Source organism: Pungitius pungitius, chromosome 9 (genome assembly GCF_949316345.1).
Source record: "Pungitius pungitius chromosome 9, fPunPun2.1, whole genome shotgun sequence".
NCBI classification, from domain to species: Eukaryota; Metazoa; Chordata; class Actinopteri; order Perciformes; family Gasterosteidae; genus Pungitius; species Pungitius pungitius.
Window position 1 is genome coordinate 4,987,944 of NC_084908.1, and position 27,932 is coordinate 5,015,875.

General features: G+C 43.1%; 1 protein-coding gene and 1 pseudogene across 3 annotated transcripts in view; both read left to right on the forward strand.

Moving 5' to 3' along the window:
* LOC134132703 (ankyrin-3-like) overlaps positions 1-49 on the forward strand; it is a 20,567-nt pseudogene extending 20,518 nt beyond the window's left edge.
* LOC119218316 (ankyrin-2) overlaps positions 7-27,932 on the forward strand; it is a 37,876-nt gene continuing 9,950 nt past the window's right edge. Inside the window, exons 1-33 of one of the 3 annotated variants that reach the window (XM_037472645.2) lie at positions 7-37; positions 116-214; positions 834-932; positions 1,089-1,286; positions 1,383-1,481; positions 1,624-1,722; positions 1,792-1,989; positions 2,165-2,263; positions 2,605-2,703; positions 2,783-2,881; positions 2,975-3,073; positions 3,190-3,262; positions 3,917-4,043; positions 4,144-4,222; positions 4,304-4,407; positions 4,742-4,777; positions 5,660-5,884; positions 6,012-6,110; positions 6,600-6,754; positions 6,987-7,198; positions 7,276-7,483; positions 7,659-7,755; positions 7,852-8,080; positions 8,314-8,439; positions 8,541-8,663; positions 8,772-8,804; positions 8,898-8,919; positions 10,297-18,276; positions 18,987-19,061; positions 19,235-19,366; positions 19,609-19,749; positions 19,839-20,049; positions 20,331-20,409. In XM_037472645.2, coding sequence (XP_037328542.2) covers positions 149-214; positions 834-932; positions 1,089-1,286; positions 1,383-1,481; positions 1,624-1,722; positions 1,792-1,989; positions 2,165-2,263; positions 2,605-2,703; positions 2,783-2,881; positions 2,975-3,073; positions 3,190-3,262; positions 3,917-4,043; positions 4,144-4,222; positions 4,304-4,407; positions 4,742-4,777; positions 5,660-5,884; positions 6,012-6,110; positions 6,600-6,754; positions 6,987-7,198; positions 7,276-7,483; positions 7,659-7,755; positions 7,852-8,080; positions 8,314-8,439; positions 8,541-8,663; positions 8,772-8,804; positions 8,898-8,919; positions 10,297-18,276; positions 18,987-19,061; positions 19,235-19,366; positions 19,609-19,749; positions 19,839-20,049; positions 20,331-20,409 — 11,721 coding nt within the window. In that variant the 5' untranslated portion in view covers positions 7-37; positions 116-148. Of the gene's footprint in view, positions 38-115; positions 215-833; positions 933-1,088; positions 1,287-1,382; positions 1,482-1,623; positions 1,723-1,791; positions 1,990-2,164; positions 2,264-2,604; positions 2,704-2,782; positions 2,882-2,974; positions 3,074-3,189; positions 3,263-3,916; positions 4,044-4,143; positions 4,223-4,303; positions 4,408-4,741; positions 4,778-5,659; positions 5,885-6,011; positions 6,111-6,599; positions 6,755-6,986; positions 7,199-7,275; positions 7,484-7,658; positions 7,756-7,851; positions 8,081-8,313; positions 8,440-8,540; positions 8,664-8,771; positions 8,805-8,897; positions 8,920-10,296; positions 18,277-18,983; positions 19,062-19,234; positions 19,367-19,608; positions 19,750-19,838; positions 20,050-20,330; positions 20,410-27,932 lie in introns of all 3 variants that reach the window. The other 2 variants (XM_062564516.1, XM_037472659.2) reach the window with 2 other exon arrangements.

The following is a 27,932-nucleotide window of genomic DNA, read 5'->3' on the forward strand; positions in this document are numbered from 1 at the left end:
GGTCAAATACGGAGCGTCCATTCAGGCCATTACGGAGGTGAGTGTGTGAAACACCCCCTGTAGATACACAACACTTTTGCATTTTATGCTCATCTTTCTGCCTCCGTCTGTCCAGTCTGGTCTGACGCCGATCCACGTGGCCGCCTTCATGGGCCACCTCAACATCGTTTTACTTCTGCTGCAGAGTGGAGCGTCTCCGGATGTCCGCAACATTGTGAGTCCTGGCAAACGGTTTGTTCCGCTCTCTGTAGTCAGTCGGAAACGGGAAAGTTTCCAAAACCATTTACAGAAACTCTCCCCTCTACATAGCGCCACAACACAAGAGACATTATTTCGGGTCACCTTTGATATAGAACAGGTCTATGACTTGTTATTTTATTGGCCAGAATAAATAGGCTGGATAATGTAATTTGTCATTTCTGTCTCTATATAAGCTCCGCCTCTCCTCCGTGCGTTCGAGCTGCTGAATGTCTAGCTCCGCCTCTCATTATAGCAATATAACATCTTATTTATTTATCTTTTGTACATTCTACCAGCTGATTGTTAAGCTCCGCCTCTCACACTTGGTTTCTTCTTGCTGACAGCTCTTAAGCTGCGCCTCGTTCTCGTGTGCTCTACCATTTTACAGTTAAGCTCCGCCTCTTGCCTTTGCATTGGACCATTTTACCGTTAAGCTCCGCCTCTCCTCTGTGCATTCTAGCAGAAGAAAATGTCTTCGTTGGCATAAAGCAAATTTTGCATTTCAGTATTTTTTTCCAGCCGCCGGTTTTCCTAATGCGACCCCAGGAGTGTGTTTTCTTAATGCTCACAAACGTCCCGTCTCTGTACCCCAGCGTGGGGAGACGGCTCTTCACATGGCAGCACGAGCAGGTCAGATGGAGGTGGTTCGCTGTCTGCTGAGGAACGGAGCGTTGGTGGACGCCATAGCCAGGGTGAGTCAGCTGTGGCCTTCCGCTCGTCACAGAGAGGCAATGTTTCATCCTCCAACTGGCGAAAGCGAGCTCACGGGCCGCGTTGCCCCAGGATGCTGTCTTATCTAATACAGCCGCCTCGGCCCGTCTCTCTGCCGTCTCATCCCTCAACCCCAGGAGGACCAGACTCCCCTCCACATATCGTCCCGTTTGGGGAAAACCGATATTGTCCAGCTGCTGCTGCAGCACATGGCTCACCCGGACGCTTCCACCACCAACGGCTACACCCCCCTCCACATCTCCGCCAGGGAGGGCCAGGTAGAGACCGCTGCCGTGCTGCTGGAGGCCGGAGCCTCACACTCGCTGGCCACAAAGGTGAACACAAAACACACAAGTTCTGACACGGACTCACAAACAGTTTGTAAAACGCGGGTTTGAAACAGACCCTTTTTCTCCCTTTTCCTTCCGCAGAAAGGATTCACTCCATTACATGTAGCAGCAAAGTATGGAAGCCTCGATGTAGCGAAACTTCTCCTTCAACGCAAAGCTCTCCCTGATGATGCCGGCAAGGTGACCAGGAAATCTGGGTTATTTCTGCACATTGTTTGAATAGAGACAAAGTGTGATGGAGATGGATAGTGCTGTAAGCGAGACGGAACTCCACACAATAACCACGGTTTCAACCATTTAATCAAATCCCTGCCTCTTACAGAATGGCCTGACTCCGCTGCATGTAGCAGCGCACTATGACAACCAAGAAGTAGCTCTGCTGCTGTTGGATAAAGGGGCGTCGCCCTTCGCTACTGCAAAGGTTAGTACGTCGGACACCGTGTGTGCTGCATTCTGTGGAGCGACGCGTCTAACTGCTGGCCCTCTCCAGAACGGCTACACTCCTCTCCACATCGCCGCCAAGAAGAACCAGACGAACATCGCGTCTGCGCTGCTGCAGTACGGGGCGGAGACCAACGTTCTCACCAAGCAGGGGGTCAGCCCTCTGCACCTGGCGGCCCAGGAGGGACACGCCGAGATGGCCGGCCTGCTGCTGGGCAAAGGAGCTCACGCCAACACAGCCACCAAGGTCGCACACAAACACACGCTGGTGTTAAAGCTTCACGTCACACATCTCCCAAACATTGCAACCACCAGATTTTTCCGTCACGCCTTGATTTCTGCTTGTGCGATTTACCAAAAAACAAGCGATTCAGCCAAGCAGTTAGACACAAGGAGTGAGCTCCGTGCTTTGCGTGTTGCAGACCGGACTGACGCCTCTGCATCTCGCAGCCCAGGAGGACAGAGTCAGTGCAGCAGAAGTGTTGGCCAAACATGATGCCAACCTGGATCAGCAAACTAAGGTTGAGTGTAAACACTAATTACTAATGATGTGATTATATAGAGGTAGTAACAAGGATTCCCAGAATATCATCTTATGTGACACACTGGCTCGTTAATAGGAATCCCCCAGGTGTTTTAGGGTTGTTATTTACTGCAGGATGTTGTGTTCACTGGTAAGGAATGTAAGAAATGTCAATACAAATATACAAGTACAGCATATCTGCCACCTGCTGGCTTTAAGGAAGCATGACGGTATCGCCATCATTAGGAGTTTTACCTTTTTATGTTGTTGTTTTTGTAGCTTTGTATACACAGCTACTTCACAAAGCAGGTATACATTTACATTTCATCTTTTCTTCAGCTCGGCTATACCCCTCTGATAGTGGCCTGTCACTATGGAAACGCCAAGATGGTGAACTTCCTGTTACAGCACGGCGCCAGTGTCAACGCCAAAACCAAGGTAGGGTTCAAACGTCAGTCGGCGTCGGACCACCAACTTCAATGGTGTTATTTCAGTGATATGCTCTTTCTTTCTGTAGAATGGATACACACCCCTTCACCAGGCAGCACAACAAGGGAATACACACATTATCAATATGTTGCTGCAGCATGGCGCCAAGCCAAATGCTACTACAGTGGTAAGATGAAATGTTTTTACTTTTATTCTCTATAATAAAATGCAAAAATAAATCTCTTTTCTGTGTCCCATTAATCATTTGTCTTTTTGTTAGAATGGAAACACCGCTCTGTCTATCGCCAAACGCCTGGGTTACATCTCTGTAGTGGACACACTGAAAGTGGTCACTGAGGAGGTCATCACTACCACGACGGTAAGCCTGTGGTACCTTCAGACTAACCAGTACGTTTTGCGTCAAATTTCCCCCCCACAAATGACTGAAATGTTCTCTCTCTGGTTCCCCATGACCCTGAATCATAACGCCACCAGACGGTCACAGAGAAACATAAGCTCAATGTTCCTGAGACCATGACTGAGATCCTCGACGTGTCCGATGAAGAAGGTGAGGTTCCTGCTACACAAAAAGAAAAAGAAAAAAGAACGTGCTGTTTACGAAGAAGTGTTCAGGTTACTCATATTATCAGCTACACTAACTCAAAGCTGTTGAGTAGTTATGCAAAGTGTGTTGTGGGTAATGTAGTTTTGCAGCCGGGGCTGTGAAAGCTGTATGCATCATTGCCTTGGGGCTGGAAGAAGAGCCATAGTCCCAGATGTCTGTGGAGCTAAAGTTACAGAATTGGATTATTTCCTCCTCATGCATGATCTTATAGAGGTCTATGAGAGAATGAATCTACTTCTCACTTGATTTATTCACTCAGTTAAAATGTACTTCATGGTCTCAATTTTTAGCTTCAAGTCTTCTTCAATACAACATGATGGTTTTTTTTGTGAATGATGGTCTACTCAGAGTCAAAAAGACCATAGAGCAGAGTATGCTTTAGGACCGGGTCTACCTTTTGATTGACGGGTCCCTACAACAGTTGTCCAGGAGGTTTCTATGTTTTCATCTTAAAACTTAGACTAGTATGTTGCAAATTTAGTATGAAATGGCCCAGAGACTGAAGGTTCTCACATTTCAAAGAAGCAGCAGGTTTTGATAAAAGAGCCACGGTTTGTTGAATCTTCTCATTTCTACGCTCCTCGTCTTTGTTCCCAGGTGAGGACACCATGACCGGTGATGGAGGGGAGTACCTGAGAGCCGAGGATCTCAGAGAGCTGGGTGACGACTCTCTGCCTGGACACTACCTGGACAGCTTCAGCTACATGAGCCACAACCTGGACAGGTCTCGACAAAACGCGCACATCCATGCACTACACAAAACAGCCGATAAATGACGTGTAAAAAGACAAAAACATACGAATCCAACCGGCTTTTTCCAACAGGCCGCAGCTCACTCCAATTCACCAAAGCTTCTGTCAGAAGGACGGAGTTCTCATCGAAGACATGCTGACCAGCCACCAGGTAAGGACAAAGCTTGCAAACAGTGCACGGCTTACTGTAGAAGTGTTTGGGACCCAAACTGGGCTGCTTGTCGCTGCGCAGGTGTCCTCGCTGTCCAGAGAACACGACAAGGACTCGTTCCGCCTGAGCTGGGGTGCCGAGCACCTTGACAACGTGGTGCTGTCCTCCAGTCTGCTGCACTCTGGGTATACACACACACACACACACACAACATTCACACTGTTTCTAAGTTTATAAGTGACACTAAAGAATGATTTATTCTTGAATTGGAGACTCCCTCTGTCACAGGCTCTTCACTAGCAGGATCGAAAGAGTCACCACTGAATCATTAGTTTTCACTCCTTCACGTCTGTGTGTTCTTTTTATGTCTTTTTTCTGTCTCTGGTCTGGTTTCTCTCACTTTTACCTATTCTTTATTGTCTTTTTTTCTTTTTGTTTGTTGTGTTGCCTCTTTCTGCACCTTCTCGTCCTGGCTGTGGGTGTGTGTGTGTGTGATGGTTTGTTGTACTCTGCTTCTAGCCGTTCCTCTCCGTGCCTAGACCATGACAACAGCAGGTGATTCTTTATTCTTTATTTTGGCTACAGTCTCTTTACTCTCCCCTCCGGGCCCAGGCTTTTTTCTCATTCACTGTCCAAATATCTTCTCCTTCTCATCCTCCTATCTGTCTGCATGAATTCCTAATGCACTTTACGTTTCAATATTCAAAGGTTTTGCTCACTAGTGATTTTCTAATCAAGTGTTTTGTGTCCTTGATGTAGATCTGACTTCTTTAATCTTGAGCACACGCTGACACAAAGACCAAATATAGTATATTCTACCATATATAATACCACTGTATGTAGAGAATAACGTTGCACAGTAGGGCATTTATTTTCAACTGGATCTGAACTTGATAGAATAAAGCTGGCCTTTAAGAATGGTTCACGAATATATAGTGACATTTAAACTAAAACAGAAAATGTCATTCAAGCAGGAGTAAAGCACTGATGTTGCAGTTTTACTCGAGGCACATCTTCCAGTTAACGTGTGTCAACATTTCACAGACAGAAACCTTGACCATCACTGTAAACACTTGCTTGCCTAAAGATACCAGATATTTAAAACATATTTGCTCCTTAAAACACAAGATTACCCAGACATAATCGTGTTCAATGCCCTCCTCTTTGCTTGCCTGGCTTACAAATCAAATGCAAATGGAACTGGAAAGAAAACTGGCTGGAATGACATATGGCCTGCTGCGATATGCTTTTTTTTATACCAGAACTGAATGGTGTCATGGAGATTCCTTCTTGATGCAATGGCATTGGCTTTGTCTGCATGGAGGCTCAGGATCAACAGATTTAACTGTGCCAGAAGCGTTGCATAAATCAACCACCGATCGAAAAGAGAGAAACAATTAGCAGACTCGCTGGTCTCTTTTTTTTTTATTTTCTTAGCTTCCTGGTCAGCTTCATGGTAGATGCCAGGGGCGGGGCCATGCGTGGTTGCCGTCACAACGGCCTGCGAATCATTGTGCCGCCGAGAAAGTGTTCTGCACCCACGCGGGTGACATGCAGGCTGGTGAAGAGACACCGTCTGGCCTCCATGCCCCCCATGGTGGAGGGTGAGGGGCTGGCTGGTCGCATCATCGAAGTAGGACCAACTGGAGCCCAGTTCCTGGGGTGAGTGTGTCTGCCAAATGTGTGTGTGTCTCCTTGTGTGTGCGTGTGTGTGTGAGTGTGTTTACACTGTTGCGTGGTGTGTTCATCTTCTCTTCTTCATTCCTCCTCTGTGCTGCGCATGGATCAGTAAGCTCCACCTTCCCACAGCTCCGCCCCCTCTAAATGAGGGCGAGAGCCTGGTCAGTCGCATCCTGCAGCTGGGTCCTCCAGGAACCAAGTTCCTCGGGTAGGACCATGGTTGGGGGAGAGCCTCCCATCCCGGAACTGGTTACATACTCACCCATATTTTTCACCCACGTTTTTTTTTTTCACCTGTTCTTTTTTTTTTGGTATGCTATTTAATAGTTTCCTTTTCTTTACTTCCCCTGTTTTTTAGTACTATAAAAGCCTGAAACCACCTGACCCGTTGCCTTGTGTTGTTGTGTATCCCTATACTTTTCCTCCTTAGAAACAATCCCCTACTTAGTTGAATTTTGCTCCTGATTTGGAATTGATTTTCTCCTTGTGTTTGAATATTGTGCAAATGCCTTTTTCATAAAAAAAATTTCACGAGGTATGACATGCACCTTGCATTTTTGAACTCCAAATTTGAATCTTGACTTATTATCTGTTTAGTTTTGTTTTGTTTTACTGCATAAATCCACCAAAGCATCATCATAACTGCACCGAAGCCATCACAGACTTGTGCTTGACTTTACCGTGTCGCCATTTCTAGGCCCGTGATTGTGGAGATCCCCCATTTTGCAGCCCTGCGGGGAACGGAGAGGGAGCTGGTGATCTTGAGGAGTGAGACAGGGGAGAGCTGGAGGGAACACCACTGTGACTTCACGGAAGAGGAACTGAACCAGATACTTAACGGCATGGATGAAAGTACGACATCTTATCTAGAAAATTAACAAAGGGTTGTTGGTAGCTGTTTATATGTTGCATTAGGGGCATTTTTCATGAACACAATACACAGCAGCAAAGATGAGAAAATGTGGTAACATTAAGCCATGAGAAAGTAATGAATTAAAAAAGAACTGGAACAATCTGAAACATTGTCCTCCACACAATTCCCTGCTCATGTAGAATTCATACTAAACATATCCACTCTGCACAGAACTTGATTCTCCTGAGGAGCTTGAAAAGAAAAGAATATGCCGCATCATCACCCGAGACTTCCCGCAGTATTTTGCGGTGGTGTCGCGGATAAAGCAGGACAGTCATTTGATTGGACCAGAGGGCGGGGTCCTTAGTAGCACTCTCGTGCCTCAGGTCCAGGCTGTCTTCCCCGAGGGTGCCCTCACCAAGAAGATCAGAGTAGGGTTACAGGTACGTACGCTGAGTCAAATGTTCACAGTTGTGGCAACCGGTGGAGTTATGTTGACTGTCCTTACACGTTGTCCCAGGCTCAGCCCATTGAGGTTGAGGTGGTGAGAAAGATCCTCGGCAACAAGGCCACGTTCAGCTCAATCGTCACCTTGGAGCCGAGAAGGAGAAAGTTCCACAAGCCAATCACAATGACCCTCCCTATCCCCAAGAGCTCCAATAGTGACGGGCAAAGCGGAGTGTACAGCGGGGGGACCCCCACCTTACGTTTGCTTTGTAGCATAACAGGTAGGTGATCCACCCGAAAAACAGCAACAATAAGAGGCATTGTATGACATTCAAAATAAATACATGTATAATGCAATTTAAAAAGACTGCCTGGATCAGGAAATCCTGACATCATTTCTGTTTTTATAAATAATACCAAAGAAAAGTGATCAAGCGGTATAGCTTTGTGTTTCAGGTGGAACGACTCCCGCCCAATGGGAGGACATAACCGGCTCCACGCCGCTCACCTTTGTTAACCAATGTGTGTCCTTTACCACAAACGTGTCTGCGAGGTAAACTCTTCCGGTTTCTAAAGTGTCCTTTGCATGGGAGCGTGAGACTTTTCGTGATGTGGGTGATTTGACTGGATGTGTCCATCATATCTCTAGGTTCTGGCTGATAGACTGCAGACAGATCCAGGAGTCTGTTAGCTTTGGCTCTCAGCTGTACAGAGAGATCATCTGTGTTCCATACATGGCCAAGTTTGTGATCTTTGCGAAGACACTGGACCCCATTGAGGCCCGCCTGCGCTGTTTCTGCATGACAGACGACAAGATGGACAAGACCCTGGAGCAGCAGGAGAACTTCACAGAAGTTGCCCGGAGCCGAGACGTTGAGGTGAGGAATAAGTGAGAAGAGAGGAAAGTGTGGAAAGAGGATGGATTTATCTGAAGTAGAAAGAAGGATAGAAGTGTGGTATAAAGAAGACATGTTGTGGAATAAGTGCACTGAATAGTGGTTGCAGGGACACAACAAGAGGTTCATAGAGACACAGCGTACCAACTACTTATTATTACATTTCATTTCAAAATTCTGTCAACTTTTTTTGAGATTCTCACATCTCCACACAGGTGCTGGAAGGAAAACCCATATTCGCTGACTGCTTTGGAAACCTCGTTCCTCTAACCAAGAGCGGGCAGCACCATGTCTTTAGCTTCTTTGCCTTCAAGGAGAACAGACTGGCCCTCTTCATCAAAGTATGACTACAAATTGGATCAAAATGACTCAGAAAACAGAAACAAAAATATTTGTATGTCCATGACTTAATGGAGTGAATGGTTGTTTAACCCATGGACAGATTAGAGACACAGCACAGGAGCCATGCGGTCGTTTGTCCTTCACCAAGGAACCACGCACATATCGTACACTGAACCACAATGCCATCTGCAACCTTAACATCACTCTCCCAACATACTCTAAGGTTAGTGCCACACAGCACCTCTCAGTTTCTATTTACACAGCAGGGTCTTCTTTTTAGTGCATTGTGTAACCACGTTGTTTCCCATTTCCATTTTATTCGTCTCTCCAGGAGTCTGATTCAGACCAAGATGCAGATGATGAGGTATATAAACTTTATTTGATACGGTACCCCAAACAAATAATTGGGTCATAACTAGGTTCTGCTAACCATAATTTATTTCATCTTTTCTTGTAGAGTGAGAGGAGTGACAAGAAATGTAAGCTAAATTCTTGTTTTATTTTAAACATTTAGAATTTTGTGATTTATCTTTTAGAAATGGACCTCTTAATTAGAGAAGTATGGCATCCATTTCCAATGGTTGGGTTGTCTGTGCTAATGGTCAAAATTAGAGAAACATCTCATGACATCAGATCAGTTTTTAAAGTATTAGTTTAGAAATATTTACACATGTATGTACTAAGAAATACACTGATATATTTTACTTAAATTTAGAATAAGCCTGCAATCTTATTTTGCTCTACTAACACTGTACTGTTACATGTTTGTTACTGGAAGTTATGCTATGGCTGATGTACTCTGCATTTCCCTCACTGCAAATCCCACTGACTTTCTCCCACCCTTTCTATTTTTTATTTTCTATATTTCCTTTTTTATCAAATATGATGGTCAAAATAATACTTTTTATCCAAATCCTCTCAAAATTGATGTGTTTTTTTGGGCATTTTTCTTGTTATTTTATCTTTGATTTTTTTTTGGTTATAATATGCAGCATGAAAACTATTAATTTTGACCACTCATTTTTCTAATCCCATACATTTAACATTTTTACCAAAAAGTGTGGTGCTTGTTTATATTTTTTTATTGCTTATTTTTTTATAAATTTGGCAACTATTTTCATTCACCAACATTCCTCAGTTGCTTTCACTCATTCATAGAGTTGCACCACAATTCAAATCCATATTTGCAATTTTACATGATTTTACAAGCTGCTACCTTTTATCTGTAAGTAATCCCTTTCTCGAACAGTAGTTAATAACTATATCACATAATTTAATTGTTGTAAGGGAAGTATTTTACTTACAAATACACATTTTTTTAAAACTTTAAAACTGACATACATACCTCCTACTATCAAAAACCATTGTGTTTGTTTTTATTAAGTTAATTATGCTTTCTATCTTTATTTTTAAGCAGACATGGCTCTTCATGTCAGCAACAATCTTGAGAATTTTTGTTTGTCTGTTATCCTTACTTGTCCATTTGTTCCATATGTAGATATCTCTGTTCTCCTTGGTTGTTTTTGTGTACTCTCCTAGTATGTAGTGAATCAAATCATTAAGATATTATTCTCGCCCATCTTCTACCTGTTTTGTTCTCCTCTTGGCTTTGCTTCTGCTGTCGCTGCTCTTCTCCCCTCCAACCTCCTCTGGATCCCTTTGTCATCTTCTTTTTGGTCTTCTTTTCAAGACTTTCTTATCCCTTGCCCTGTCATTCTTCTCCACACTCTTTGAACTGAAGATGGATTTTTGATGGCATTGTCTTGATCACAGTTTTCTGATGTCTCTCTTCCCCACTTCATTTGTCCCTTATGTTCTTTACCCTTTTTGGTTATGAAACTTTTTTTAAATTAAAGATGATGAATCGGAATCAACTGAGACGTTCTCCTTGAGAAATAACCAACCTCTTGACCCTGCAACCCTTGCAAGCCCTGACCTTCTCTCAGACATTTCTGACGTCCGTTCATCTGCTATTCCAACGGCAGAGCAAATGGAGCCCTCGTTATATGATGAGAGAGCCGGAGCTACAGGGTTGGAAGAAAAAGCGCATTCGGCCATTGTGTTCAAAGACAGGTTGGAAAAGGTTGAAGGGATTCAAAGAGGTAGCATGGATGAAAGAAGACAGGAACAAGGACGAGTACAACGACATGATGCTACAAGAGAAAAAAGGTCTTTTGAAATAAAGTCTCCCTCTGTCCAAGAACCATGCTTACAGGAGATTTGCAATGAGGGGAAGACTTCAAGTAGATCTGCCACAGAGGTCAGAGAAATGTCAGAAAGGCTCTCCCACCTGAGCATTGACATGGACCAATATCTTGAGAGTTCTGTAGTGACATTTGGTTCACTGGAAGACCTTGTCCAAGATACATTTGAACCAGTCATTGTAAAGCTTGACGAGAAACGTCGTCCGCCAGATATAAAAAAACCTATTAGAAAGAAACTTCGAGACAGAGAGCGTTCTGGATGTAGTAGCTCTGAGGGTGAGCTTGAAAGGATGAGCTCAGAAGAGTCTTTAGATGGTGAGGTGGTTCTTAAGGAGAGTGGCCTTTTAACGACCACAGTTATGGATCCTCCTGCTTCTCCTTCAGTTGTTGAGACACCTATAGGATCAATAAAGGAAAGACTGAGAGCTTTGGAAAACAAAGTGGAAGAGGAAGGGGTGAACAAAGATACTCAAGAACGAATTCCTCAGGCTAAATATTCTATTGCCAAAAAGAAGAATGAGGCCGACATGCCAGAACTTCCCAGAGTTCCAACGCCCCCTAAATCCCCTGGATCTCAGACAGAGAGATTAGAGGAAACTATGTCTGTAAAGGAACTGATGAACGCATTTCAGACTGGACAGGACCCATCAAAAAGTAAGGCTGGCCTTTTTGAGCACAAAGCAGTGGCTCCTTCTGGTATTTCAACATTGATATCTGAATCAGGAGATTCTGATGAGTCACAGATGACAGAACAAAGTCCTACGCATGAGGCAAACTCTCAAACCCAAACTCAGAAGCTCACGAGTCTCTATCGAGAGAGTGATATCAACAAATTGGACGAAACAGATCTAGGGGATCAACCTGAAAGATTCATCACCGATAACTCAGAAGAATCGCAGTTCACTTCACGTAGTGTTTCCTTTGGGAAGAGAGTCAAATTTGCAGATGCTATTCAATGTGACGATGGAATTGTTAGCCCGCAGGTGCCAGAAAAGGAGACTATGTCAGTGAAGGAGCTGATGAAAGCATTTGGGAATGGGCATGATCCCTCAAAAACCAAAGCTGGTGTGTCTCCTCACATTTCAACATTGATATCTGTTTCAGGAGATTGTGAAGAGATGAACACCAGCAACCAAAATGCACCGCAAGAACCAAAACACCCAATCCCAACTCAGAACCTCACTCTTTTCCCATCAAGTGATGTCAAGAAATGTGTCCAAACAGACACAGAGGATCAACCATTGTCCTTCAGGGATAGCTCAAAGAAATCCCCATTAGTTTCAGGTAGTGCTCCTTTTGGAAAAATGGTAACATTTGCTGATGGAGTTCAATGTGACGACAGTGGGCTAACAAGTGTTAGCCCACAGGGAGAGACTTCAGAGTTGTCAGAGAAGGAGACTTTGTCCGTTAAGGAGCTGTTGAAAGCATTCCAATCTGGGCATGATCCCTCAAAAACTAAAGCTGGCCTTTATGAACACAAAGCCGGTGCTTCGTCTTGTATTTCAACATTGATATCTGAATCAGGAGATTCTGGAGAGATAAAGACAACTAAGCAAGGTGTTGCCCAGACGCCAAAATCACAAATTCAGAATCTTACAAGTTTCCAACAACAGAGTGATGGCAAGGAACGTTACACAACAGACTTAAGGGATCAGCCAGTTAGCTTAAGTAGAGATAACTCTGAGGAATTACAATTCATCTCAGATTTTTCTTATCTTGGAAAGACAGTAACATTTGCTGATACAATCCAGTGTGACAGTGGAAGCCAGGGATCAGAGTTGTCTCAGAAAGACACTACATCTGTAAAGGAGCTGATGAAAGCATTCCAGACTGGGCAGGAGCCTTTTAAGACTAAAGTAGGTTTGGTTGAACACAAAGCCAGTGCTTCTTCCTCAACAATGATTTCTGAATCATTAGGTCCCCAAGAGATACAGATGACTCAACACAGTCCCACACTGGAGCATACACCGCAATCCCTAACTCACAATGTCACAATTTTCCATCCACAAAGTGATATTGACATAGATGGAACGTTGGATTTAGGGTCAGAAACAGTCAACTTAATGAGAGATAACTCTGAGGAACTACAGCTAATTTCAGATATTTCTTATTTTGGAGAAACGATTGAAATTGATGATACAATTCAGTTTGATGATGTAACGGGAAGCCCTGAGCGAGAAGACCCAGACTTTTCAGGAGAGAGCAGGGGGAGGATGCATTTAGAGGAACCGGTCATGAGCATTGGTAGGAGTTTATCTGAAGATCTGCAGATCAGTCCTAATCGCCGACCTTCTGAGGACTTCAGTGCTGATATAAAGGCTGAGCTGGAAGACAGTCCTGAGTACCAGCTTTTCAAGCAGACCTCAACAGCTGAAGAGATAAGCAATCAACTGGAGGCACCTGAGGGGGAAACTGTGTCTGATTCTGATCCAAAGCCAGCATCCATCTCCAGTTCCTGTGTAAAAAGTTATATTGGGGAAACTTATTTTCCTGAGGATAAAATGAAAGATGATGATCTAAGTCCTGAAAGTCCCAAGCATGAAGGTATGGCTGAATCCTCAAACACAAATGTTCATCTTAAGAACTCTCGTTCCAGCTCAGAGGAGAGCGGTAACCATAAAGGACTCACAGTGACGCATCAAGTGAAAAATGAAATGTACACTTACTCTTCTGAGAGAAAGGAAAACCTTGCCATTCAGGATGAGAGTCTCCATGAAGCGAACAAGGAAAGCCTGACACCTGATCATGGAAGCAAGATGTTCTTTTCGCAAACTGACACTGAATTAACAGTGGTCAAAATCGGGGAGCCACAACTTCATGAAGTCCACATTGAGAGGAACACATCTATCCAGGCCTCCACTGCAGAAAAGGATATATCAGGGATGTTGTCCTTACTGAGCAGTGAATTGGATCAGTATCTAAAAAGTAGGCCTGTGGCACGTCAGCCAACAGGAGAAGACGTCGTCCTGGAGAAATTTAAACAAACAATATTAACAAGAGAAAGACGTGTCACTGATGAAAATGAAGCCACAACAGTAACAACAAAAGAAACAAATCATGCGCTGACAGAAGAACATCCAATTACGCGGGGGAGTGAAGAAATAGAGAATGAAATTGAAGAAGTAAGCAATACACCAGAGTTTTTGTCAATAAACGACTGGAATCAGTATGAAGAGCCTTTGCCTCTGGATACTCGACCATTCGAGGATGTTAACGGGCAGGATCAATTTGACATGCTTGCATCTTTTGCGGATGAAAATAGAGGAGTGACAGCAAATTGCACATTGCAAGAAACCGATAAAGGTGCAGTGGATTGTCATGTCACACAGAGAGGTGAAGTAATTGTGGGGGAATTTCAAGAAACCAACGCAACATTGATTGAAGAACTTCCAATGAATGAAGAGCGGGTAGAGAGAGAGGCTTCATATGAGCCATCTGGAAAGGTAAAAGACATTTCAGGCATGCCATCAGTGCTTAACAGTGACTTACATGGGTACCTCAAGGACAGGCCAGTAAAAATCACGCCCCCGGAGGAGAATGTTATCCAGGACAAGTTTGAAGAAGTTCATCTATCCAAAATCCACCCAGAAAAAGATGATCTTTTCCTTGAGGACTACCAGCAAGCTAGACTGACGAGTGATTTGGAAAATAAGGTAGATGTAGAGGCCAAAGAACATTTGCAGGCAGACAGAAATAGAATCACAGGATTATCACCAAGTTCTGATTTGGAGACACCATTCCAAGAGGTCTTTCTGGAGAGAAAGACACAGCAACAACCGTCTGCAGCTAAGAGAGATATGTCAGGGATGGCGTCACTGCTTAGTAGTGACTTAAATGAGTACCTAAATGAAAATCCAGTGGCAATTCAACTTCAACCAGAAGAAGATCTAGTCCATGAGAGCTGCAGAGAAGTTTTTCTGACAAGCAGTAATGTGGAGGATAAGATAGGCCTCGATGCAAATGAACCCCTACAAACCAACGCAGTAGCAGTCCCCAAACTGTCGATAAGTTCTGTTTTAGAGACACCATTCCAAGAAGTTTGCATGGAAAGAAAGACACAGCAACAACAGTCTGCAACTGAGAGGGATATGACAGGTATGTTGTCACTGCTCAGTGGTGACTTAAATCAGTATTTAACGGAAAAGCCAATGGCAATTCAAAGCCACCCAGAAGAAGATCTAGTCCAGGAGAGCTGCAAACAACTTATTTTTACAAGCAGTAATTGGAATGATAAGATGGGTGGAGAGGTGAATGAACACGTGCAGACTGACATTGTTGGCGCCACAGAATTGTCCCCAAGTTCTGTATTGGAGACACCATTCCAAGAAGTTTGCATGGAAAGAAAGACACAGCAACAACAGTCTGCAACTGAGAGAGATATGACAGGTATATTGTCCCTTCTTAGTGGTGACTTGGACCAACGTCTCGAGGAAATGCCGATGCAATGCCACCCAGAACAAGATGATCTTGTCCTTGAGGGCTACCAACATACTGGACAGACAAGGTGCGATTTGGAAAATAAGGTAGATGTAGAGGCCAAAGAACATTTTCCGCCAGACAGAAATACAATCACAGAATTGTCACCAAGTTCTGATTTGGAGACACCATTCCAAGAGGTATCTCTGGAGAGAAAGACACAGCAACAACAGTCTGCGGCTAAGAGAGATATGTCAGGGATGGCGTCACTGCTTTGTAGTGACTTAAATGAGTACCTAACCGAAAATCCAGTGGCAATTCAACTTCAACCAGAAGAAGATCTAGTCCGTGAGAGCTGCAAAGAAGTTTTTCTGACAAGCAGTAATTTGGAGGATAAGATAGGCCTCGATGCAAATGAACCCCTACAAACCAACGCAGTTGCAGTCCCCAAACTGTCGATAAGTTCTGTTTTAGAGACACCATTCCAAGAAGTTTGCATGGAAAGAAAGACACAGCAACAACAGTCTGCAACTGAGAGGGATATGACAGGTATGTTGTCACTGCTCAGTGGTGACTTAAATCAGTATTTAACGGAAAAGCCAATGGCAATTCAAAGCCACCCAGAAGAAGATCTAGTCCAGGAGAGCTGCAAACAAGTTATTTTGACAAGCAGTAATTGGGATGATAAGATGGGTGGAGAGGCGAATGAACACGTGCAGACTGACATTGTTGGCGCAACAGAATTGTCCCCAAGTTCTGTATTGGAGACACCATTCCAAGAAGTTTGCATTGAAAGAAAGGCACAGCAACAACAGTCTGCAACAGAGAGGGATATGACCGGTATGTTGTCCTTGCTCAGTAGCGACTTAAATCGGTATTTAACGGAAAAGCCTGTGGTGATGGGTTGCCAGTCAAAAGAGGAAGAGGTCTATGAGCACTTTGAGGAAGTTATTCTTCCAAAAGATACTGAAAGAGAAACTCTGTCATTCTCCCCTGAACATGAGATTATGTCACCAGACCAAACTGCAGACTTTGTGAATCCTGATAACGAGGGAGCCTTAGAGAGTGGATGGAAGACAACTTCCCACGAAGATGAAAGGCCAAAGAGTTTATCATCTGAAGAGGATGAGGCTAAAAACTCACCACGTTCACATTTTAGTGACTCAACTGAAGTGGAAGTAGGCATTACGACGTCATTTGTCACAACGGATGACTCCAATAATGATCAGAAAGATGTTGTTGCAGAGTCAATTCTCAAAAAAAACGATTTTTGGCAAATAACAAATAGGTCTGACACATTACAACGACCGGATAGTTTGGGGAACTTAAACACTGTGCTTTCTGGTGACCCAGCTGAAGACCTTTGTCAACAAGACTCACTGGAGACAAGTCCTCAAAAGGACGATGGATCATCATACAAATCGCCTGATTCAATTGAGCCAAGCCCTACCGGAGAATGCCCTAGTCCAGACTCTCTTGAGGGAAGTCCCACTCAGTCAAAAGATGCAGAACCTAAGACGCCAGCCAAGACAGCTGTTTATGAGGATTATGCATCCCAGCTGAAAGCATGTTATGCTTCTGACAAAAACCTTTACAGGGATGAAATTGAGAAAGAAGATCAAGAAGAGCGAGAAGAGCGAGAAGGGCAAGAAGATCAAGAAGAGCGAGAAAACGCATATGGGATCGTCCAAATGGAGGGTAAGATGAAGGACCTACATTCTTACTCAGCACAGATGGAAACCGATGGCAGCACGTATTCAGGCACCAAAATATATGACAGTGAAAATCTTCAGTTGCTCGTAAGGCAAGACTCTCTTGATGAAGATGATATAGAGGATGAGGCCGCCAATAAACAGTTCACCCCAGAAGAGGAGATGTTTAAAATGGCTGCAAAGATTCAAACATATGATGAGATGGAACAGGAGGCTAAAGTAAAGAGAGACAAATCAGAGACAGGTGCTCTCAGAAATGAGGAGGCAGATCAAAAAAGATTTACACAGCTCGATGCTGAAAAACTGTGCCCTGCAAAGGACAGAAATCCACCAGATAAAACACATGATCAAACACCAGGTCATGAGAGAACTGCAGATCCCTTTCAGTTTCAGGAGGGAAAGCTTTTTGAGATGACCAGAGGGGGAGCTATCGATATGACTAGAAGAAGTTTCGATGAAGGGGAAGGCTATGCATTTTTTCATATAGATGAACATGCTGTTGATGAGGTTGTGCCAGAGGAGCCCGAGGAATGTAAAACAAAGTATCTAGCTTTAGAGAATAGTGATCATATTTCAGATGCGACCCTTGAAGAGATGCCTGAATCAGATCTAACTCATGGTGAGAATGACACGATTCCTACTCCCAAACCCAGATCTCTCATCAGACCCTCAAATGACACGCCCGAAAGAAATATGCTCCTCCCTGAAGCTGATCTTGGCAGTTCCACAGATGTTGATCCTTGTTCCCCAGGTGCTTTGGAGAGACTGACCAACAATCAAAGTGAGTGCGGAAACCTTGAACGCTTTGGTCTAGGCTACCTAGATTCAACCATAGCTGACCTTCATTCAGCGTACTCAGAGCGGAGCCATGATTCATCAGACTCCTCTCCTGAAGAGGAGGAGGAAGAGGAGGAAGATGAAGAAGACCAGTGCTCAGTTATAGAGATGTCCTTGGCAGAGGCCGGTATCTCAGCATATCATCAGGATCCACCCACCGCTTTGGGAATGACTGTGAAAGACTCACCGAAATCTCTGCCTAATCAGGTTAAAAGAACAGCCGAAAAAAGGTCAACTTTGGATCGAAGGACTAGATCTGAGACTGATAGTAGCCCAAATAAAGCCTTGAATAAAGACTGTAGGAGTCATTCTGACAGTAGTGAACCAACTGACGACACCACTAAGCAACAGAAACCTCAAGCTCAGGCAATCTCTGCCTCCTCTCCCCAAAGAAAAGAAATCCAACTCACAGAGACAACTGAAACATCAGTTAGGTCCTCTTTGGATGCTGATTATATGAGCAGCGCTAGTCAGAGTCCAGACTCTGTTATCCCCGCATATGACATTGCGGTCTCACACAGTACTGATTCAGAGGTCAACCCGTTGCCAGGTGTGCAACCATCGTCTGGGAGAGAGGATGTATTTCAGACTAGCCCAGCCTGGGATGCTACGGTGGACACTCAGATGCAGAGAGCCTTCGATGAACCAGCGTCAGACTGTACTCCAGGTATGGCCAGAACTACATGAGCTTTTGCTTTCCTATTTCTTCTCCTTGGCAGCAAGAGCCCTCTTCTCTTCCCAAGAACATAATGCAACCATTATTCACTTGTTGTGATTTGTCATGTCACATCTTTCATTGTGTTTACTTGTTTGAATTTTGTCTGTGTGTGCGTGTTGTAATGTTTTGTATGTTCATAAGTCACTATCCCATCTGTGTTTGTTTAAATGCAATCTCAAGATTGAATGCACACGTTGTTAAAGAAGGTGTCGCTTTAACAATGTTGATGCAGACTTCCATATTGGGATCTGCTCTGCTATTACGGCTTTACTAACATTAGCATCCACGTTGCTTATTAAGCACAATAATATCAGTGCTTACACTAATGATTAAAAGCTTGATGTGCTATTTGTGATCAGATAATAATAGTCTGTAAACAGGTCAACTCATCCTTAAAATGAAAAATCCAACCTTTGTGTTATCATCAATGAAGACATCGCAGACCCACATTTCATCTTTGAGTATTACAGCCCATAACATAGATTCTTCAGGAAATAGCATTGTAGAGCCACACTTACAAAGTATATTACTTAAACTGGTACCTGCAATGTGAGAAAAGCATTACTATGAGATAAACAGGTAGTAGAAGTAGTATACACCATGAACTATATTAAAGATGTTCAAATGTAATGTTTGGCTCTGACGGCATTTTTTAGTAGATTGGCAGGATGATGCTGACAGGAAAGAGGAGACGTTGGCTATCGTTGCAGATCTTCTTGGCTTCAGCTGGACTGGTGAGCTGTCAAACAATGCAATCATTTTGCAAGTATTTTCTTTGAGTTGGAACTGATGTATTTGTTTGCAGAACTTGGAGAATAGCTAAGAATGAATCTATGTTCAGGTAGAAAAACACACATGTTGTGGTTAATTATTAAAAAAAAAAGTTTTAATCCCTTGTTTACCCTAGAACTGGCAAGAGAACTGGAATTCAGTGAGATTGATATCCAATTAGTGAGAACAGAGAATCCTAACTCCCTCCAAGAGCAGAGCCATGCCTTGCTGCAGCGCTGGGTTGAGCGGGAAGGCAAACATGCCACAGGTACAGACATTTTTCAAGTATTTGTCAATTTAGTACTATTAAACAATTCTGAGTTGGAAGGTATTGAATTAGCTTTTTACCTCCATGCACTGAAAGTCCAGTTCATTTTGAGAACATTTTGAACTAATCACCTATGCAATTCAAATTCAATGTATTTTTACATTTGAATATTTGAATATTTCTTTGGTGTTTTTGTTAAATACTTTTTGAAGTATAATAACAATTGATTAATCCTTCCACAGAGGATTGTCTGATTAAGAGACTGACCAAGATCAATCGCATGGACATTGTCCATCTTATTGAAACGCAGATGAACAAGTCCGTTCAAGAGCAAACATCTAGAACCTATGCAGAAATTGAGAAGACACTGGATCACAGTGAAGGTACTGACATCTCCAACACTCAACTATGCAAAAACCATGCTGTATTTGTGTGTCGGTTTGCACTTTAACTCCTCATGTGTGTTTTTCAGTGTCAGTCGCCCTATCTTTAGTGCAAGATGATGCAGACAGCCCCAGAGTTGTGAGAAGGGTCGAGTCCGACCGCAGGCCACCCCCAGCTGTTTCTGAGGAGGACCTCTCAGTTGCTTCCCTGCTCGATATTCCCTCTTGGGCAGAGCCTGTTGGACACACCCACTCAGAGAGCATGCATGGCGACCTGATGGAGGAGCTTGAGATCCCACAGTTAGTAGTTTAATTGATTTGAAGAAACAAGTGTCACATGCAAAGGGATTGCCAATATGGTCCCGTTGCCAATTGTTTGTGGGTGTTGCCCTAAAGTCTTGTTATGTTACAGCTTTGACACCAATTAATTTCATAAGTAAAGGGGATCAATTAGCCTGCGTTTGACCTTTGGTGAAACGCGGAAGTATAATTCAACATCAACGGTGTTCTTGAGTTACTATTGTTGACATCATATCATCTTAAGTCATATTTTGTGACCATGCCTTCTTTTTCTGTTACAGTGAATTAAACCCTAACATGTGGACCTCTGAAGATGTAATTACAGAGGAAACTGCAAGTTACGACAACTTAGATGAGCAAGTAAGTACGCTTGTGACTAAAGAAGAATCAGCACTGGGGAGCCGACTAACTCAAGTTTCTGACCCCAAACTGAAAAACCAGCAAGATGGCAGCGGTATTGAAGTTCATGTCCCCATGCTGTTGCAAGGTGGCACTCAGTGTCAAGTCCAAGATGTCTGCAGCCGAATCTTGACGTTGAAGCAGTGTGGTTGTGAAGATGAGCAAGGGCAATCGCAAGAAATTCTAACACCTATATCTATCAATGACTTCAATGAGTCAGACGAAGCTGAACCTGACTTCAGTGAGCTTTGTGATGAAAGCTTCTTTACACCACAGTATGCAGACACAGCTAAAAACCCTATCCTGTTTGACCAATCTACTCTGACCATGCCTTTAGGTGGAAACATAGACTTTGAACCTTTCAAGTCAAGCAAGAGTGAAAATACAATATCCCAAGGTCACAGTGATAGTTATCTGGAAAACATGCCATTCATTGATGATTTGATCGAACCTATTGCTACAGCCAAGTACAGCTTGGTGAAACCATTCGAAATTAAGGTACCAAACACCAAATTGCTACACAATCTGGCAAAAGACCATGCTCAGGTGGCTTGTGACTCAACTGATTTCAACCAACTTGTACAACTATCACCTGAGAAAGATGTAACACCATGTTGCACTGATATAGAGAACAGCCTTTTGACCCCGAATTCTTTGGCAAATGAGAAGCAATGTGGCTCATTTTTAGCTGTTGATGAAAGGGGTCTATTCCTTGTGAAGCCATGGGTATTAAACAACCCAATAAGTAGACAGTTGTCCCCCGAATCTTTCATGCCAATGCGTTGTAATAGGCCAATGTCTTCTGACTGTCATCTTGGGGGGGACAAGGTTTTAACTGAAGAATTTTCAAATATGTCAGATAGCAGTAGGGTTCTCTCAGCAAGGTCTCCTTGTAGTTCACAAGATGTGACAATTCATTTCAGTGAAAATGAATTTGACCTCAGTCAATCAGAAACAAATCAATGTGCCCCACTGTTTGGTTTGAAAGATTTTGCTACACACTCCGAGTCATTTGAGTATTGGAATGACATAACGTCACTCTCAACTGACTGTCAAGTAACTCAATTTAGTTTACCTATACAGGAAAGTGTACAGAAAAATAGTGATTTTGCAGCATTCTCACCAGTGACATCAGATATCAACCCTGATAAGTTTTCAGATACTGATTGCCGACCATTCTCACCAGATTCACAGACTTCTCAGTGCAGTTTCTCATTCCTTGAACTCTTGCTCTCGGAACATACACGCGGCCAACTTATGAGTCAATATTGTGAGTATTTTTTACTTTATTCAGGAGGTGATTCCCTCTCTCAACTACTTACCTCAGCTCCTTCTACAAATGAATACAATGAACTTGGGCAGGGCAGGCTTTTGACATTAGAATTACAATGTTTGGATGAAGAACGCACAGATGCACCAGATTTATTAATAAGTCATGTAAAAAATGAAAAAAAGGAAACAGCAGTTTCAACAGCAAAAAATATTACATGTGCAGATGTCAAAAGCACCCAATTTGCAGATTCAGAGTGTTGGAGTCAAACAGAAAAGTCATTTCAGCTCAGGACACTGTCATCTGAAGCACCGAAACAACAGAAAGGTGTTAATCCATCGTTCCTTGATTACTGGTTTTCTAAGTTTGAACCACACTTCCCTGAAAACATGTCATCACAAGGACAGTTAAATAATGATTTAACAAACATTTCACAAGAATCCTCACAGCACGATGAAATATTGTTTTGGGTGAAAGATTCATTCAGAAGTAACCCGTGTTCAGATCAAAAAAATCACAAACAATCTATAAACACTTGTCATACGCAACAACTACCTACATCCGGACCAATGGTCTTTGACCTGGTGACTAGACCAAAATGCCTTTTAAAGTTTACAAATAACTTAGCTCCAGTGTCAAACACGGAAACGTTTTTAGTTAGTTCTGCAAACAGTGAGAGAAAATGTGCACTATTTGAAGATGGCTTAAAACGATTAGGAGCACAATGAGTCAAGATCACCATTGGGAGGGCCAGAGAATGATTTATACCTTAAAAAGACATTGGATGAAACAGGAAAAACTTCTCCAAAGTTTGAATCCTTCCCAGAATCTGGTTCGTCAGATTCTTTGTCTTCTCACATTCCATTTGGCCAAATGAAGAGTCAACATTGTAACTATTACTTACAGTACTCTAAAAGATGCACTGACTTGGGTCTTGATGACAGCAGACCAAAGTCCCCGCAGTCAGGTTCCTCAGACTTTAAACTACATCAAATATTTAGTGAAAGAGCTGTGTCCCCAGAATCTGTGTCCTCCGATTTTGACTATTTGCTCCTGCAGGAGCGGCGCTCTTTTCCTACATACATGACATTAAATGAGAGGGTCAACATTGTAACTATTATTTACAGTATTCTGGAAGTAGAGCAGTATCACCACTTACAGCACTTTTAGATGGTGAGTGTCTTGAAACTGGTCTAGAAGAATTGTTTGATGGCAACTGTCCTGACTCCCCATATTCACTTATTTCACAAGTTGACACTAAACACACAGGTGTAAATATAACTGCAGCCCCATCATTGCCCTCTGCAAGACCTTTTACGTATGCAGATGTTGTGCGGGGCATTTCACATGACAGACCAGTAGACGACTCTTTGGTTTGCAAACCTTTTGAGGTAATGCTTATCCGCCATCCATTGACGTCGTCAGAGAAGGAGTCCACTCACTCCTCCATAGAGGACTGGCTCACCAATTTAAGACCAGCGTCTCCCGAGTCAGTGGCGTCGCAAAGTGAAGATAGGCCCCTCTCAGCTGATTCACCTGTTCCTCATTTTGGATCTTTGCTGAACAGTTATACTGTGGAACCTTCTAGGCACCAGTCCTTTACACCACAATCAACATGTTCAGACTGGGAAGGCACTGACTTGTGTCTTGAAACCCTGTTTGATGACACAAGACCAGAGTCTTCGCAGTCAAGTTCATCAGACGTTGAAATACATAAACTATTTAGTAGCAGGACGTTTACCCCTGAGTCCACCAATTCAGACATTTTACCCCTTCAGGACTGGTTAGAGATTAGAGCATCTTCCCCAGAATCTGTGGTTTCATTTAAACACAGTTCTTTATCGCACAGATTTTATGTTGAGAATTTGTTGGATGACCTAAGACCAGATTCACCAGATTCACTCTCTTCACTAATGGAAACTAAGCAATTTAGATTAAGTGCACCTAAATGTCACCTTTTTCCTGTTACTTCAACACTTAAAAATGCCGATGTTGTGAGACTCATTAGTATCGAAAATCAAGCAAATTTCTTCTTTGAAGAAAAAATATCAGCCCACGATATTTTTTTCTCTGACCTCAAACAATTACATCCTGGAAACCCATTAGGCCTACATGAGAAAAAACTGATACAACTCAGACTTCTCCCCTCTGAATATGAATCACCTGATTCCACAATACATGATAAAGAATACACAATAACACAAAAGCCTCTTCTCAAGAACTTAATGTCCCATTTGCACGATCCACCCTATAAGGGAAACTGTGCTTGTTTTGTAATACGAGTTTATGAATCTTCTTTTGAAAAACCTTCTGAAATAGGTGAAACAGCAACCACAGGTTCTCACCAGCATGTTGCTGAAAGGGAATTTAATAACAGTCCCACACTTTGTTCATATACGCTACCAGCACCTGAAATAATATTCATTCAGCAGAGACCGCCGTCTCCGGAATCGTTCTCGTCACTTGATGAGTTCACCGCCCTATCTCCTGACTCACAAATTCCTCACTTTGACTTTCAACCTTATTATTGCTTTAATTTGTCAGAAAATGGATCAGTTTCACCAGACTCCATGATACTGGGAAGAGATTCTGGTAATCCATGTGTTGATAGATTATTTGACGAAATCCGACCGGACTCTCCGGAGTCCATTGTGTTGGACAGGGAATTACAAGAGTCCTCCATTGACATGTTGTCAAACGTGCAGTACAAGCAGACATTTCTTGACTACTGGCTGTCTGAGTTAGCACCACCTACTCCTCAAATGATTGAATCAATGGAAGATTTAGATGACGTTTCAAACTTGCTTCCTAGTGAGGAAAGTCTGCCAGAGGAGACTGTTCCTGCCGACAAATTCAAAGATTTATAAGTCAGGAGGAGAGACCCACATTGCTCAGCAAAATCTTATCATTATGAAAACATCTTACCAGACTCCAAACCATTACAGCCTTCCTCAGCATCCCACTGAAAAGAACCTGATCTTACAATAATTATTTAACATCCTGAAATACTCATGCTACTAACTTAACGAGTTGAGACGGGACCCATAGCTTTTTCCTCAAACACAATTCACCAGTCTTTTTGGTCAAGCCTCTTACTAGGACAGAATATATCCTTGACTACATGATAACAGATCATATAGCATTAGCCAGTTTTGCAATGAGTTGAGTCACATTCCATCTGTAGAACACAATTTTAAATAACAAAATATCTTGACGCTGTCCGGCTGGTGGAGGCTTCCCATGAATGAACTTGAGCAAAAAGAGCATAAGTGGAATGAAGATCCAATGTGCACGAGCAAACGGACCAACCTTGAATCACAATTAAAGATGACACAGGCCCAAGATTGTTTTTCCATGAACACGAAAAGAAAATCCATGTAACGAGGATAAGAGCAAGGCTCCGGTAAGACAGCACGAACTCTTGCTGAGCAGTGAATGCAGTGTTGCTTTCAAAATTAATACATTAAGTGTGAATTTAGAACTGATCCTCAACCCTTCACTAATAATGCTAGGAGGCTTCTCTGTCTGTGGCATGTTTGCATTTTTGCAGTTTTCTTTGTGAAGCACTACTAATGGAAAATAGTGACCCTTTCTTAGTTACGTGCGCTTTTTGTCCAGCTGGTAAGGAATGTTCTCACATGCTACATAGACCACTGGCTGACCGATGGACTTGGATGTGATTCCTTGAACTGCCTGACCACTTTGATTCATGCTTAAGGACATTCAAGGACCTGTATTATGTCTTAGGGTTGTTACGGCCAGCTCGTTTTGACCGCAACATAAAGAACACAAGCCCACTGAAATTAACTGAAAGAGTTTATTCAATCTTTTACAATAACTGTAACTAAACAAAGTCAACAAAGTCTAGGTTCAAACAAAAAGGGAAAATCATAGTCCAAATGGGGGGAGAGAGAAAAGGTTGGTATGCATTGGATAAGACAACAAAGGTAGGCCAAAGTGACGTCTCCAGAGGCAGTCGCTCCCCTGGAGGAAGAGGCGGGCTGTTGAGAGGGGAAACTAGAGTTTTATCCCCTCCACAATCAAAAGGTAATATGGGAGCAGGGGTGTGCGATCTCTCACGCCCTCCCTGGAAGACACCGCCACCAGCAGGCAAGCAGGTGAAGGGCGGGGTCGTAACACCTCCCTCCTCAAAAAAGATTCGACCACGAATCTAAAAAACAAGGAAACAGTCACTACACTAAGAAAAGATACAACAAAATTTCTAGATTTCCGAGAAAACGTCTTCTGCTCCTCTTCATGCTCCAACATCTCTGGCAGATAAGAAAGATGAGAGGACAGTTTAAGAAGGATCTCAGAGTTTTTAAGTCGTCCGTCGACTTTTCCTCGAGAAAGAAAACTTCCATCCTCATCAGCATTCTCCAAAGAATCTTCACTCGTGCTGTTAAAGAGAGGAGACGATTCTGGAAAAGAGTCACAAGAGTTTACTACATTCACAACAACAGAACAAACAGGATCTGTATCTAACTTCAACAGGTTGCTGTGACAGACTTGTTGTTTTTTTCTCCGGTCAGGAGTATTCAACAGATAGTTATTATCTGAAAGACGTTTAGCCACACTGTAGGGTCCTGTGAATTTAGCTTGAAATGGGTTGGCAGGTAGAGGCAACAAAGCCAGTACTTGTTCACCAACCTGAAACTCTCTCAGCTTAGCTTTCCTGTCAAAATGTTTTTGCATTTTCATTTGAGACTTACTCAACTTCTTTTTAGCGAGAGCTCGTGCTTCATACAGTCTACGGCGGAATCCACCAACGTAATCTGATATATTCTCAGAAGGTTCAGACGTTCGCCACTCATCAGCTAACACAGCCGTAGGTCCCCGCACTACATGTCCGAACACTAATTCATTTGGGCTGAACCCAAGGCTTTCTTGGATTACCTCACGTATCGCTAGTAACATCCACGGCAGACCTTCTTCCCAATCCGCATCGAGCTCCACACAATATGACCTCAAAAGGGACTTCAGGGTTTGATGAAACCTCTCAAGAACTCCTTGACTTTGCGGATGATAAGCACTAGAAATATTGTGTTTGACTCTCAGTTGACGCAGGGCTTTTGAGAACTGTTTGGACAAAAAGTTCGAACTCTGATCGGACTGAATAACTTTGGGAATTCCAAAGGTCGACATAAAATTAGTGAGGGCCTTCAGGACAGATTTTGTGGTGATAGACCTTAACGGATAAGCAGCTGGATAACGAGTAGTCTGGCACATAACAGTTAAAAGGTATTGGTGACCAGTCTTAGACCTGGGCAGAGGACCAACACAGTCAACTATTAAATGGTCGAAAGGAGTGGACACGACAGAAATAGGCTGTAATGGAGCTACAGGCACTTTTTGATTTGGCTTACCGGTAATCTGGCATGTATGACAGGATCGAATGTGTTTTGCTACATCGCGTTTTACTTTAGGCCAATAAAACTGTCGCAAAACCCGATCATACGTTTTGTGGACGCCGGTATGACCAGCAAGACCTTGATGAGCCAAATGCAACACAGCATCTCTCATCGAAAAAGGAACCACAATCTGTGTTTTAGGTTCCAGCGAAACTGCTTTATGCAGGACCACTGTTCGACAAAGCAGACCATCATCAAGAAAGTACGAAGAGGATTGATGATCAGAACACTTCTTAGACGCTGCTGCAGAAAATAAAGACTTAAGAGTGTCATCGCTCTGTTGAGCTCTAATTAAGTCCTCTCGAGAGACCTGGAACAAAGAAGTTAAAGAACAGTCATCAACATCTGAGAGATCAACATGGGTTTTCTCAGGAGTGGACAGAACCGCAGGTGTAGCAGCAGATTCACTTTGCAGCACTGTAGAATCTGTCTGCAACGAAGAGCAGGACTTCAGGTCTTTTTGCTCAGGACATTTAGACTCCTCAGATCCTTGCTCACCTGTGTTCAAAGTATAAAAGAAAGTGTCATGTAATGGAACTTCGACTTGATTATCAGATTGTGGTTTTGCCATGGATCGAGTAACTGCGCAGGCTGGAAATAAATCAGGAAATTCTCTACAGTTGTCCACATCAGGTTTCCTGGGCATAGATGAGATTATGGGCGGAGCTGCAACACCACTCCGTCCCCAAACATTTCCACCTGCTAAATCATTTCCCAGAATAAACGTAATCCCAGGGACTGGAAGTGCAGAACGAACACCAACTACTACATCACCAGATATGATGGCTGAGGACAGATGGATT